Source organism: Pelodiscus sinensis, chromosome 21 (assembly GCF_049634645.1).
Source record: "Pelodiscus sinensis isolate JC-2024 chromosome 21, ASM4963464v1, whole genome shotgun sequence".
Taxonomy (NCBI): Eukaryota; Metazoa; Chordata; order Testudines; family Trionychidae; genus Pelodiscus; species Pelodiscus sinensis.
Window position 1 is genome coordinate 5,715,315 of NC_134731.1, and position 12,162 is coordinate 5,727,476.

Here is a 12,162-nt window from a genome sequence, read left to right on the forward strand (position 1 = left end):
TAGTGACATCTTAGCCACCTGCCATTTTCCCTGCAAATTCCGTTGGATACTGTAGTCTTCCCTTCCTGCCTTGAGTGTTGTTGCATGCTATTAAACAACTGCTGTATTTCAGGCTAGAGATGGATGAAATGATTGATATACATAGCTTAATTTTACAACCTGATATACAATCAAACAATGTTACATATGTGTCAGTTCCAGGGTTTACCACCCCTCTGCATTTTCCTCAAAGACCCAGTTTTAAGTCTCAGGCTGCTAACTGCCATCTGGCTGGCTGGTTGAGTACTGGTTCCTCTCCCTCAAAGAGTTTTAGGCTGCTGCTGCTTTTGTGATTGTTTTTTATTTTGAACTGCTAGGATTTCCAATCAAAGTGACCATACAATGCAAGGAAAGGTCTAATGAAGATAGACATGCTTTTTATTTATACTCAAACAGAACCATGGAAATGAAAACAGCTTTGATTTTATTCCCATTACTACTATGGTACAGCAGTAGACAATTGCGCCAATAAAACTCAGGCTTGTTCTCCATCTTAGAAGAGTTTGAGATGGCCAGAAACTTTGTCCACTATAACAGCTGGTCCTGGTCCGATACCTAGTACAGTCCGGGAACCTGGTGCTATCTGAGTACGACCTGCATCTTGGATTATACTCACAGTCAATCCCAGCTCTTTCGCTTCAACAAGGAGTTGAACTAGAGTCTCTTCATCTGGGGCTTTGAGAACCACTTTTGGCTGTCCACAATACTCCCATTGTTTAAGCAGCTCAGGATTTCTTCGTTGAACTTGCTTGTAGGCAGAAACTGCAGCATGAGAACACTGTGCTGCTACTTTACCCTTTCCCATCTTTAAATCATTGCGAACTATCAGTACCATCTTGTATTCGCCAGACTCTCCCATTATGCTGGCTTCATTCCCCAGCTCATTTGCAAGCACTGGCATTTTGACTTTGGATGGCTTAAAGAATCGTCCACGAATGCCCCAGCCCAGGCATACTCCACATGCGACTCCTGCAATTACGCTGAGAACATCAGGTTTAGAGAGAGAATCCATCGCAGGAGACTGAGTAAAACAAAAGAGATGTTAGATTATCTTTAATATCCATCCCTTTTCTTACACCACCATACAAAGGGGGATGGGATAGCTCACAGAACCGAAGTCTCCTGAATCCAAGTTCACAGTGCTTACTCTTAGAGCAAGGGTGGGCAAAAATCAGGCCTAGGGACTAGATCCTGCCCACCCAGCTGATCAGCAGAGCCTCCATACTTGCAGCCAACAGTGTGTTCAGCTGCTCCTCCCCCTATCTTGCTCTGTCCAACAGCAGAGCTACTCCCAGGATTCTCCTATCAGCTGTGGGAGAGGAGGGGAGAGCTGAAGTCAGGGTGACCCCATCCCTGTACACAACTCTCTGCAGAGGAGGGCTCGGGGAGAGGAAAGAGATACAGCGGAACTGCTCCAATCTGAAGCATGGATAAGTGACTCGAAGGAGTGATTGTGCATGCACTCACAGAGTTCTCCCTCTCTCTGCAGGAAGGGGTAGACAGAGCAGGACAGCTTTCCCTGTCTTAGCATGTGGCTTCTCTCAAACTTACCCAGCAGTAACCAGCAAACACTGAGTCTGTGCTACAGTCACTCACACACACTCAATCTGTCAGTCTCACACAGAGTGCCTCTCTTACACACACACACACACACACTCTCTCTCTCTCTCTCTCTCTCTCTCTCTCTGTTTGTACCACCAGCTCCACCGCTTCCACATGAGGACCTGCCCCTTCCAGGGGGACCTGGAGCCAGCCCTTGATCACATATCAAAATTAATTAAGTTGCTCCCCTGCAAAAATTAATGCCCATCCCTGACTTGAAAGAATCCTCATCAAGATCAGAATGTAGAACTCATGTTAATATTTTGCAATATCTTACAGTGGTTTTTTTTTTTTTACTTTCTGGAATCATGACCAATTACTCTATCATTTAAAAAGGGACATTCATAAAAGTAGCCAAGATGTGCAGGAATAGTGTCCCTAGCCTCTGTTCTCCAGAAGCTGGAAACGGGCAACGGGGTAGATCAGTTGATGATTTCCTGTTCTGTTCGTTCCCTCTGGGGCACCTGGCATTGGCGACTGTCGGAACACAGGACACGGGGCTAGATGGACCTTTGGTCCGACCCAGCATGGCCGTTCTTAACAAAAGGATTAGGTTCTGATGTCTGGATTCCATGTGGCAATTATACAGCAGGAAGTGAGAAAAAAAGGTTACTTGCCATATAGTCTGTAAATATTTATGGAACAAATTGGAGTTGGCCTTTGTGAGATAAACATGAAACCATATTATGCCTCCTTTATTTAAAAAAAAAACCCCAACAACCCATACTTTTCCAGTTAATGGCCTGATCTCTGAAGATGCTCAGTACTCACAACCATAATTTAAATTAACAAGAGCTGCCCTGCTCAGCACCGCTGAAAGTTACACCACTGTGGGCAGGTTCTTGGGAGCATAGGTAAGTTGCACAGTAATACGATGCTATATGGCTTAGACAGCAAATTCTAGTGTATCAGTTCAGTGGACAACAGTCATAAAATATGCATAGATTTTCTTTCTTACAGTTTGCTTGCTTTGTGGAAAGAATGAGAAAGCAGTTACCCACAGAAATGCATTGCTAGAAAAATTCTGCAGCCAGAATCTTGCTCTCCTTGAGAGAAATGTAAAACACACCTAAATCAACTGTAATTGAGGATTCATGGCCAGAAAACATTAAACAAACAATATTTGCCCTAGTAGCAAGTGAGGAAAAGCTGCAAACAGAATATAACAGTGTTTCTTAAATTGTGTTCTGTGGCACACAGGTGTGCTGCGGAGAACAACAGAGTTCAAAATGGCCACCCTTAAAGGGACAGGAATTTTCTTTCCCTGCCTTCCAACCCTATTATTATTATTATTATTTTGTTCAATAGCTTTTCCCCAAACCTATTTTTCCTGGCCTTTTTGTTGTTGTTGTTGCTCAACAAAAAAATCCTTGGTGTTCCTCACAAAAAAAAACTATTTTGTGTTCCTCCATCTTAAAAAGTTTAAGAAACACTGGACTATAAAGATCTGGGATATAGAAACAAGTGCTAACTGTAGCAAAGAAATAGTTTCTAAGTGAAATCATGTTTCTTGCTCTGTGAAGCATTCAATATAACCAGAATTGTTCCCCTTCAATATAAGCAAAGTTTCTCTCTCTATCCAAAGTCCAGTGCGGGGTGTGCTTTGCAAGTACAGCATCCCCAGTCCAGACCATGCTATTTAGCCAGATCTAGTGAGAAGAGGAAGAACAGTTACCAGCAAATAACTCAAATGGTGGGTGAGAGACACTAGATGAGAGAGGGCTCTGAGTAACTATGGATAATTCTTTCCTGGGCTGCTGGGTCTTGCCCACATGTTCAGTGTCTGTCTGACTGCCATGTAACTGACTGCTATACTTGAGGTCTGGATGGAATTTCCTCTCGGGTCAGATTGGGAGACCCTGTTTTGTTTTGTGTCGTCTTCACAGTCCATGTGCAGATTTAAGATAGTGTAAATGGTGGATTATCTGTAACCTGAAAAGATTAAATCATGACGGCTACGTCTACACTGGCATGATTTTCCGGAAATGCTTTTAGCGGAAAAGTTTTCCGTTAAAAACATTTTCGGAAAAGAGCATCTAGATTGGCATGGACGCTTTTCCGCAAAAGCCAATCCAGACACGCTTTTGCACAAAAAAGGCCTCGATCGCCATTTTAGCCGTCGGGGCTTTTTTGCGCAAAACAATACTGTGCTGTCTACACTGGCCATCTTGCACAAATGATTTGTGCAAGAGGGCTTTTGCCCGAACGGGAGCAGCATAGTATTTCCACAAGCACACTGACGATCTTACATGAGATCGTCAGTGTTCTTGCGGAAATTCAAGCGGCCAGTGTAGACAGCTGGCAAGTTTTTCCGCAAAAGCACATGATTTTGCGAAAAAACTTGCCAGTCTAGACACAGCTGACCTGAAGACTTCAAGAACTCAGCCAGAGTTTAGGGATCTAATATAGGAGTGGGTGGGTGAGGTTCTTGTGATATGCAATGTGCAGGCCAGACTAAATGATCATTATGGTCCTTTCTGACCTTAAAGTCTAGGAGCATGTCAGGATCAAATTATCCCTCTAAACTTTTCCATCCATGAGTGTATTTTTCCATGTGCAGAATAATTTTATGTGCAGCAACCACTAGAAACAAAATCCAGAGGTGAGCGCTCTGCTAATCAGCTGGGTGGCATTTGAATGGCTCCTAAATGGCTCCACAAGAGAGCAGCTTACAGGGAACACGGGTCAGGCTTTTATTAAATAGATTTAGAACTTTGGCAACACCCCTTCCCTGCTTCGTGCCTCACCACCTGTAAAACAGAAAGAATGACATCTCTCTCCAAGGCATGTGCGTTAATGTTGCAACGCCCAGGTGGCGAGTTCCAGTGAAGGGTAGGAGCAACTGAGCACAACTCAGAGGCCTAAGATCCCCAGACGCTGCATGTGTCACAGGCCCTTGCATAAGAGGGCGCCAGCCTTACATAAGCCCCCTCTCCCAGACACGTGTAAAAGGGCCCAGCCCACATGAGAACAGCCAGGCTCCCTGCACGCAGCCGGCCCGTATCTCGCAGGTTCCTGGTACCACGGCACCGCTCCCTGGAGCCTCCCAACCCCCCACGAGACCCACCTCCAGTGTCCCACAGGCCCCTGCGTACCAGGGGCCCCAGCAACCCGGGCACCGTGGGGCAGCGTCGCCCGCCCCCCAGAAACCGGCCTCACATGGCGGGGAGGCCACTCTGCTCCTCCGGCGGGGGGGGACAACCGGAAGCTGAGTCATCTCACCTGAAACCCGCCTCCCGCTCGCACCAGCGACGCCGCTCGCTGCGCTGTTCCCTGCACGCGAGCCTCAGCCGCTTCCGGCGGCCAGCGCCTTCCTCCTCCCGCCCTACCCCGCCCGCGAGCGTCGCCCACCTATGACGTCACGCGCTCACGTATCAATCGGAAGCGATTGGCTCCGGGGCGCGGCAGGTCTGGGAAACGTCATCGACGGCCCAACGGCCGGAAAACGAACAATGAAAGCGGGGGGAGGGGGGGGGGAAAGAAATCAAGCGCGAACATTTTTTTCTCTCAGCGGCTTTGACGTGAGAGGGCAACTTCCGGGAGGCGCGCAGGAAGCGATGGCTTCTGCGCTCACTTCCGGTAGGTGGAGTGGGCGAGATTTGCCCGCCCCTTCCCTCTGCCTCCCCCTCCCCCCCCATCAGTGCTGGGTTGGCTCGCGCCCAGCGGCAGCAGGAGCCGGAGACGCCGGGTGGAGAAGCCGCAGCTGGACCAGGGTGAGTTCGGCTCCCGCGTCGCCCCTCCCCCCCCCCCCCCCCCCGCGCTCCGCTGAGGGCGCCGCCGCCGACCCCTGGAGAGAGCCCCCTCCCCCGCAGCAGGACCCCTCCCCGGCCTGTCCTGCCTCAGTTCCCCCTCAGCCGCGGCCTCCCTGGCGTGACGGCCCCCTGGCTCCGAGCCTGGGCGGGACCCCTCATGCACCGCCCCGCCCCCCTTCCCGGGCCGGCCCTGGCTTCCTCCCTGGAGCAGGGACCCTCCCTCGCCTCTTCTCTTCTGCAGCAATCCGCTCCCTGCCCCTTCCTCGCCCATCACTGGGCATCTCTGGCCGGGGGGGAGACTCCAGGAGAGGAGGGGGAGGGTCCGGGGACCCCTGTCTCCGAGCCCACGGGCTGTGGGGCCAGCCGCCTCCCATGTGATTCTGAGACGCTTGAGCTGCCAGCTATGTCCCGTCAGCCCGGCAGGAGGCTGTTGCGGTGTGAGGGCTGGAAACCGGCTAATACAGAGAGGGATGCTCCAGGACTGTGGGTAGCGGCAGGGCAAGCGTCAGCACGTGTGTGCGCTACGGTAGGTCTGTCCTTCGCTAACGTCTTTGTTAGTAACTTGACAGGAGCGAAGGGTCCACTGATGAAATTGGCAGCTTGTACTACGACGGAGGGCTAGAGAAGTATTAAAGAGGACCTGGATGGATAGGCAAGATAGAACAACAAACAAAGGGCTCTTCTTGGAGTTGAGCAGGAGAGTAACCTTCTGCGTGTGCAGTCCATGGAATGCAGAAATCTGAAGCGAGACTACGGGGACAAGTGAACTGAACTGGAGACATGAGTTTAGTGTGAAATATGGTGGCCAAAACAGGACATCATAGTTCTAGGTTGCACAGGCATAATAATATAGTAAAGTGAGCAGCAAGGCTTCATATAGCTCTTGTATGACAGCAGGTGTGCTGGCTTCATATAGCTCTTGTGTGACATCAGGTGTGCTAATGCCTGGATATCACATCAGGTGTGCTGACGGCTGGGTATCACATTAGAGAGAGTGGAAAATTTCAGGGAGTTCTAAGAACAACAACAAAAATGATTTGGACTGTAGGGATTGACTCATGAGGAAAAAATTAAGAGCTAACTGTTCATAGCTTGGCTAAGGGATGACTAAGGTTGGCGACATAACAGCCTATGATTATTTAAAGAGTGGTACATTGGGAATATGACTAGAAACAATGGGAGAAAAACACAGGCAGAATTACAATGAATACTCCTTTCTAGTTAGCTATGTTGCTGTGAAACAGTCTTCCGAAAGGACATGAGTCCCATTGCTTGTGACATTTCAAACCAGATTGGATAAAACTTTGGAAGTTGTAAAAGAGCCAATCCTTGTATTGGCCCCAGGGAGAGTGACTGATGACACAAGAAGTAATTTCTAGCTGTTAAGATTTTCTGTTATTTTACTATCCCCTTTCATCAGCGATTCACCTTCCAGCAGTGGGATTACTCACAGCACCATCTTCATCAATAAATGCCACCTTACCTATTACTCCCAGGCTAACAGTCTGTTGCTCTTGGTTAGTGACTGGTATCGGGCTTATATTGTAGACCCAGACTCTTTGTTCTCATTCTCTCTGACCAGAAATAGTGTCATTTAGCGATTGTGGCAGGATACTGGGCTTTAGGACTCCTGCATTATCATCCATCTCTGCCACTTGACTGTTTGTGTGACTTTGGATAAGTTGCTTGTGGCCTGATTTTGATGACAACTCAGCTATATGATTACTTCAATAGCGACTACCGTTTGTATATGATGATAGTACTTAGCTCTCTTATAGTGCTTATAAGTAGATACCAAACTGCTTTCTAAAAGAGAAAGTACTATCCTTGATTCAGAGACAAGAGAAACTGTGCTTCCGTAAGAGGTCACACAGTGGGTGAACTTGAAATATCACCTACACGTATATTGTACACCCGGGGTTATTTTGTTCAGAATCTAGTTATCTTCTGTACCTCAGCATGCTAATCTGTAATCTAGGAAAATAACTCTTGCCTATCAGAAGGCTTTGCTGGTTTAATTAACGTTAGTGATGTGCTCTGAGCACCTCGGAGGGACGATACTACAGAAGAACAAAGTAATATTGCTTAAACTGTATTAAACCCATCTTGGCATTAGCTCTTTGCCTTTACTTTCTTCTTTGGGCTTTTGATCATCTAAAATTATGACACGGTTGATGGTGTGATTCCACAGACTTCAAGACTGCGAAACTTTAAGTCCTGTTAGAAGTTGCAAACCCTCGCCCTCTCACAATGGTCAAAAAATAAACGTCAGCTCTTTCTAATACATGAGTTTATCCCACTGGAAAAATTCACATTAATGGCAGCCCTCTCTAGGGATGTTAAAGTTAGATTAATTGGCAAATTGAATAGTCGATGCAATTTGCATTGATTATTCAATTAGTCGATAAGGGCACCTCCACCTTTGAAGTGTAGCAACAGCCCTAGGGCTGTTCCTCTACTTCAAAGATGAAAACACTGCGGGGAGCACGGGGTCCCCTGTTGACTCCATGCTCCCTGTGGTGTTTCAAAGCAGCGGCACTGCACAGAGCCCAAGGTCAGCAGGGGAGTCCTTAGCTGACCCTGAGCTCCTTGTGGCACTGTCACCCAGGCCAGAAGAGAACTCCCCAGCTAGTCCTGGGCTTCACGCAGAATTTCAAAGCACCCGTCATCTCTCTTCCCCCTCCTCCCCCCCCTTGCTGCTTCTTTCTGATAGGGGCAGCAGTGGGGATGGGGTAGAGTGGGCAGCGACTAGCTGACTAGTGTGTTGACATTTGCTTAATGTATAGTCGACTAGTTGTTCACATCCCTAGCCCTTCCCCTGTCGACATCTTGTTGCTTTGGAATATTTTTATTCCCTGGTAATTATTATAACTTGGTTATGCGATTACTTAAGCTAACTGTTACAGGATGGAGAGTTTGGAAAAACATGTTGTGCAATAGAAAAGGTCATCTTCCCTCAGCAATGTCTATTAATTTGGACTGAGCTTTGTGTCCTCCTTTTAGCAGTTGAAGTTGGCAGTTGTGCACATTGTCTGCGAGTAGGGTTAGGCACAGCAGAGTCAGTTCTTAGTTTTTAAATCGGGAGTGGCAGTGGGAAAGGAGAGCAGATGGAAAGAAACTGCTTCTTAACTGGACTTCTTAATGCTTCCATATTTAAATCCTGTACTGACAAACTTTTTTTTTTCCTGCTGTGGAATGCTTTCTGTATTTTAGTTCATCTTCATCACTGTTTTAAATCAAATCTTCCAAACACATTATTACTAAAAATTGTAGCATCTATTTATTTAATATTTATGGCATATTTACATGGCTTAATATGTATAAGAAAAAATAGTACACTGGAAAGTGCTTTTAAAATTATATACTGGGGCATTTTAGAGACTTAATATCTTGCTGCCCCTGGTAAATAGATTTTTTTTTCTTTCTGGGTTAACCTATTCTCTACTTCAGTTCAGACCAAATCTGCCATTTGGCATTATTTTAGATGTATGTTACAGCGGGGCTGGACTGGAAGAAGCCAGCAATGGTGTCCCTTGTCCTGTTCACCTGGAAATTCATTGCAGTTTGTCTTCCATCATTTAAGGAACTGAGATTTTTGGATTGGTTTCTTAGTTCTTGTCCCCAAGTTGTAAGCCTCCGAGAGTGTGGTAAAAGTGGCCATTCCCTTGATATATGGGTGTGACAAGAGACAACTTGTTATCCAGGAAGTAATATTTAATTTGTTCTGCAATGTAAGGACAAAGGCTTCTGCTGAGCCAGGTCACAGTGTTACCTGGTTAGATTTTTGGGTGTTTGAAGGATGTGAAGGACATGCCCTTCAAGTTGGCTGACTCATTCTACAATAGAAACAGCTCTGTCATACCTTTTATTATTTTTTTTCTTACTTTAAATGGATTTTTTATGATTCTCTGCTGAACAACCCTTTTCCAGGGAACCTGTTCCCCTAGTGGAAGGCCCAGAGTTCACCTGTGTGGAACAACCAGTGTTAATAGGGTACTGCCATCCAATCCTGTATGTCCTACTTGCAGATGCTTCTGTTTCAAAGGATGTAGTTTGGTGTGTGACACTCATGCAGAGCAGGTGAATGGAGACACAAAGTCCCTAGTGGCAGCTGGAGAGAACTGCAGTCAGTGTTTCCTACTAAGTGCAATATAAACCTCTTTTCTCCCTTTCAGATTTGGATAACCAGTATATGTGGTTCCACATACAGAAGAGGCATTTCCTAATTTTAATGACCACATTTGTGGCAAGGGGGAGGGTTAGGGTTCTGATCACATTGTTAAAGTCAAGGACTGAATCAGAAGCTCAGGGTACTGGAGTTGTACAATAACTTGGCTGCAATACTTATTATGAGATCTTTAAGGATTCTCTCAAATCTCCCTTCCTAGTGGGCAAGCATTACCCTCTCTGGAGGATTAGAAGTAGTTTCCTCAGCAGCCTATCAACCCCATTCAGAAGACTGTCTGAAAAACACAATTAATGGAACTGGCTCCTTGCTTCATAATCCACCTTGAGGTTAGGCATGTCGTCACCTGTCAGCTTATGGTGTGAGGACTCTGACCTATGTTCCCTGTCGTGGGCGCATGTGATGGGGCAGCTATAGTCTGCTGTGTCAGCCAGTTTGCTTGCTGCCTGGAAAAGCATGCATGGGAAACACTCAACCTGAAGCCCTTTGAAAGGGAGTAAGAATGTATTCTTTTGTGAGGAAGAAGTGTGTCTGTCTACAAAAATGTAACTTTTAAAATTTCTTTTAAAAAGTTGGATTCTGAGTGTGTTGAGTCCCTTTCTGCTCCTTAACATGGAGTACAGCCAAGTTCTTGCTTTTCTAATGGAAGAATTAAATTAAACCTCCTTATTTACATTTTTTCATTCTGAAATTTACTATGAAAATGTGAAATTACAAAACTGTGGCGTTATTGGTTCTAAAGTAATGTCTGTCCCCAATTTGGAAAATGGTATAGAATTATAGGGAATGTTAATATTACTGAATTATCTACTATATATTTGAGAGAGTTTGTGTGTCTATGTGTCTGTCCATCTATGAGTCCACTTGTTCAAGAACTCCTAAACAATAAGAGCTAGGACTGCCAAATTAAGTATTCAGCTTCCTCTTATCAGAACTTAAAGCAAGGTCAGGTTTGGTTGTGCCAGGACAATGGGATATGCATGGAATTGTTTGGTGATTTTTTTTTCTCTCATCAAACAGAGAGGGAGGGGTGTCATAGCAGGGATAGTTATACTCACAAATAAGCACAGGGGGCAGTAAGCATTGGGGCCATTATATCTCTGAATGACTGCAGTGGGGCAGCAAGTGCCCCAGCCCAGGTGAGCAGCTGCTGGCCAGGGGCATGACCCCTCCCTATCAGCTGGTGGGTGCTTCTACCCTGAGCCTATCCTCTGTCCCCAACCCTGACTCCTGCACCCTCCACACTCCCAGCTTCGAGCCACCCACATCCCCTAGTCTCTGCCCTGATTCTTGCACACTCCCAGGTCCCTGCCCTGAAGGATCCAATCAACACCAAGTAAGTCTTCTAATTCTAAGTTACTTTTAAAATTGTTTTTGAAGGAATTAACTTTTAAAAAACTACTTCAGGGTGTTTTATAGAAGTGACAGAGTTTTCACAAATAAGCACCACTAAAGATAACTTGTTCAGCCTCAATATAGATGTAACTTTACATCACTCTGGTACTCCCATTGTTCTAATTCTTCAATCAGTACTTGCATGGAGAGACCATTTTAACCCATCCAGAGCCTTGTTGAAGTCGGTGAGGATCTTCACGGACACCATATTTCAGTCTGTGGATCTGATTGTGTGGCATCCATTACAATGTGGAGGGCCATGAGCACTATCGATTAATTCTTTTGAAAAGGCATCCCAAAGTCTTGATGAAAATGTTAGCTGTTGGGATTTTTTTCAGAAGACTTTTCTCAAGCTAGAAAATGGAAAGTAGGCCTGGCGAACAGAGGCGTGACCCATTAAATAGAAGCTTGTGGTCTTTAAATTACTTGCCCTCGCCTTTGTGGGATTAAACAGTTTTAGCTGGGAAAGCGTTTTAGAATTAGAATATATGTACTCATATGAAAGTAACCCATTATAACTAGATCTATGGAGATTTTCAATGCCTTTAAGATGTGTCCTAATTTATTTTAATTGAATGCTCCCCTTGAGGTTTTTCAAGAATTAAAATTTCTCAAGCTGTTACTTTTTATATTTCCTGGGGGCTTTTGGGAGAATTATTAACCTTCAGCTTGTGAATGGTGACAATTTTATATCATGTGATGAACAGGCCATATCTTCCTCTATAGGGGGCAGAAGATCTTGGAGAAAAGCATTTATTTGGTCTTAACGGTCTACAGAGCTGACAAGATAGTAGTCTGTTCCACTGGCTTAATACACAGAAGAGGAGGAAAAGATCTGAAATACCTGAACAGGTATATTATTTCATTTGCAGGCTGTTTTTTGTTCTTCACTGGCAGAAATTCAGTCATGAACTGATAATCTGTAACTATATAGTAGAGGAAAATGTGTCCTTGTTTTGATTAGAACCAAGGCACTGTCAATCTAGACTTCATGAAGGGATTGTCCACATCTACAGCAGTGCATCTGCATTGCTCAGTGAAGACACTACTTACACTGATGGGAGAGCATCTCCTGTTGGTGTAGGAACCTTGTCCACCTGAGAGGTGGTGGCTGTGTGGATGGAAAAGCCCTCTTGTTGGCACAGAGCTGTATGTATTACGAGCTAGGTTGATATAATTACGTTGCTC

General features: G+C 45.6%; 2 protein-coding genes across 7 annotated transcripts in view; one reads left to right on the forward strand and one right to left on the reverse strand.

Annotated features, from left to right (window-relative positions):
• Nucleotides 1-394: 394 nt before the first annotated feature.
• On the reverse strand, nucleotides 395-5,132 carry PTRH2 (peptidyl-tRNA hydrolase 2). 4 transcript variants are annotated; one of them, XM_075904708.1, is made up of 2 exons: nucleotides 4,993-5,132; nucleotides 395-1,060 (listed from the first exon to the last, which is right to left on the reverse strand). In XM_075904708.1, the coding sequence occupies exon 2, from the start codon at nucleotides 1,049-1,051 to the stop codon at nucleotides 533-535; it is 519 nt and encodes a 172-aa protein (XP_075760823.1). In that variant the 5' UTR covers nucleotides 1,052-1,060; nucleotides 4,993-5,132; the 3' UTR covers nucleotides 395-532. The 4 variants fall into 4 exon arrangements, with proteins under 4 accessions (XP_075760823.1, XP_075760822.1, XP_006138713.2 ...); XM_075904707.1 differs by lacking the exon at nucleotides 4,993-5,132 and adding an exon at nucleotides 4,864-4,992; XM_006138651.4 differs by lacking the exon at nucleotides 4,993-5,132 and adding an exon at nucleotides 4,801-4,825.
• A 69-nt stretch (nucleotides 5,133-5,201) lies between these two features.
• VMP1 (vacuole membrane protein 1) overlaps nucleotides 5,202-12,162 on the forward strand; it is a 98,537-nt gene continuing 91,576 nt past the window's right edge. The window contains exons 1-2 of one of the 3 annotated variants that reach the window (XM_075904703.1): nucleotides 5,202-5,354; nucleotides 11,701-11,826. The gene's annotated coding sequence lies outside the window, so the exon portion shown is untranslated. Of the gene's footprint in view, nucleotides 5,355-5,738; nucleotides 5,920-11,700; nucleotides 11,827-12,162 lie in introns of those variants that run through there. The other 2 variants (XM_075904705.1, XM_075904706.1) reach the window with 2 other exon arrangements.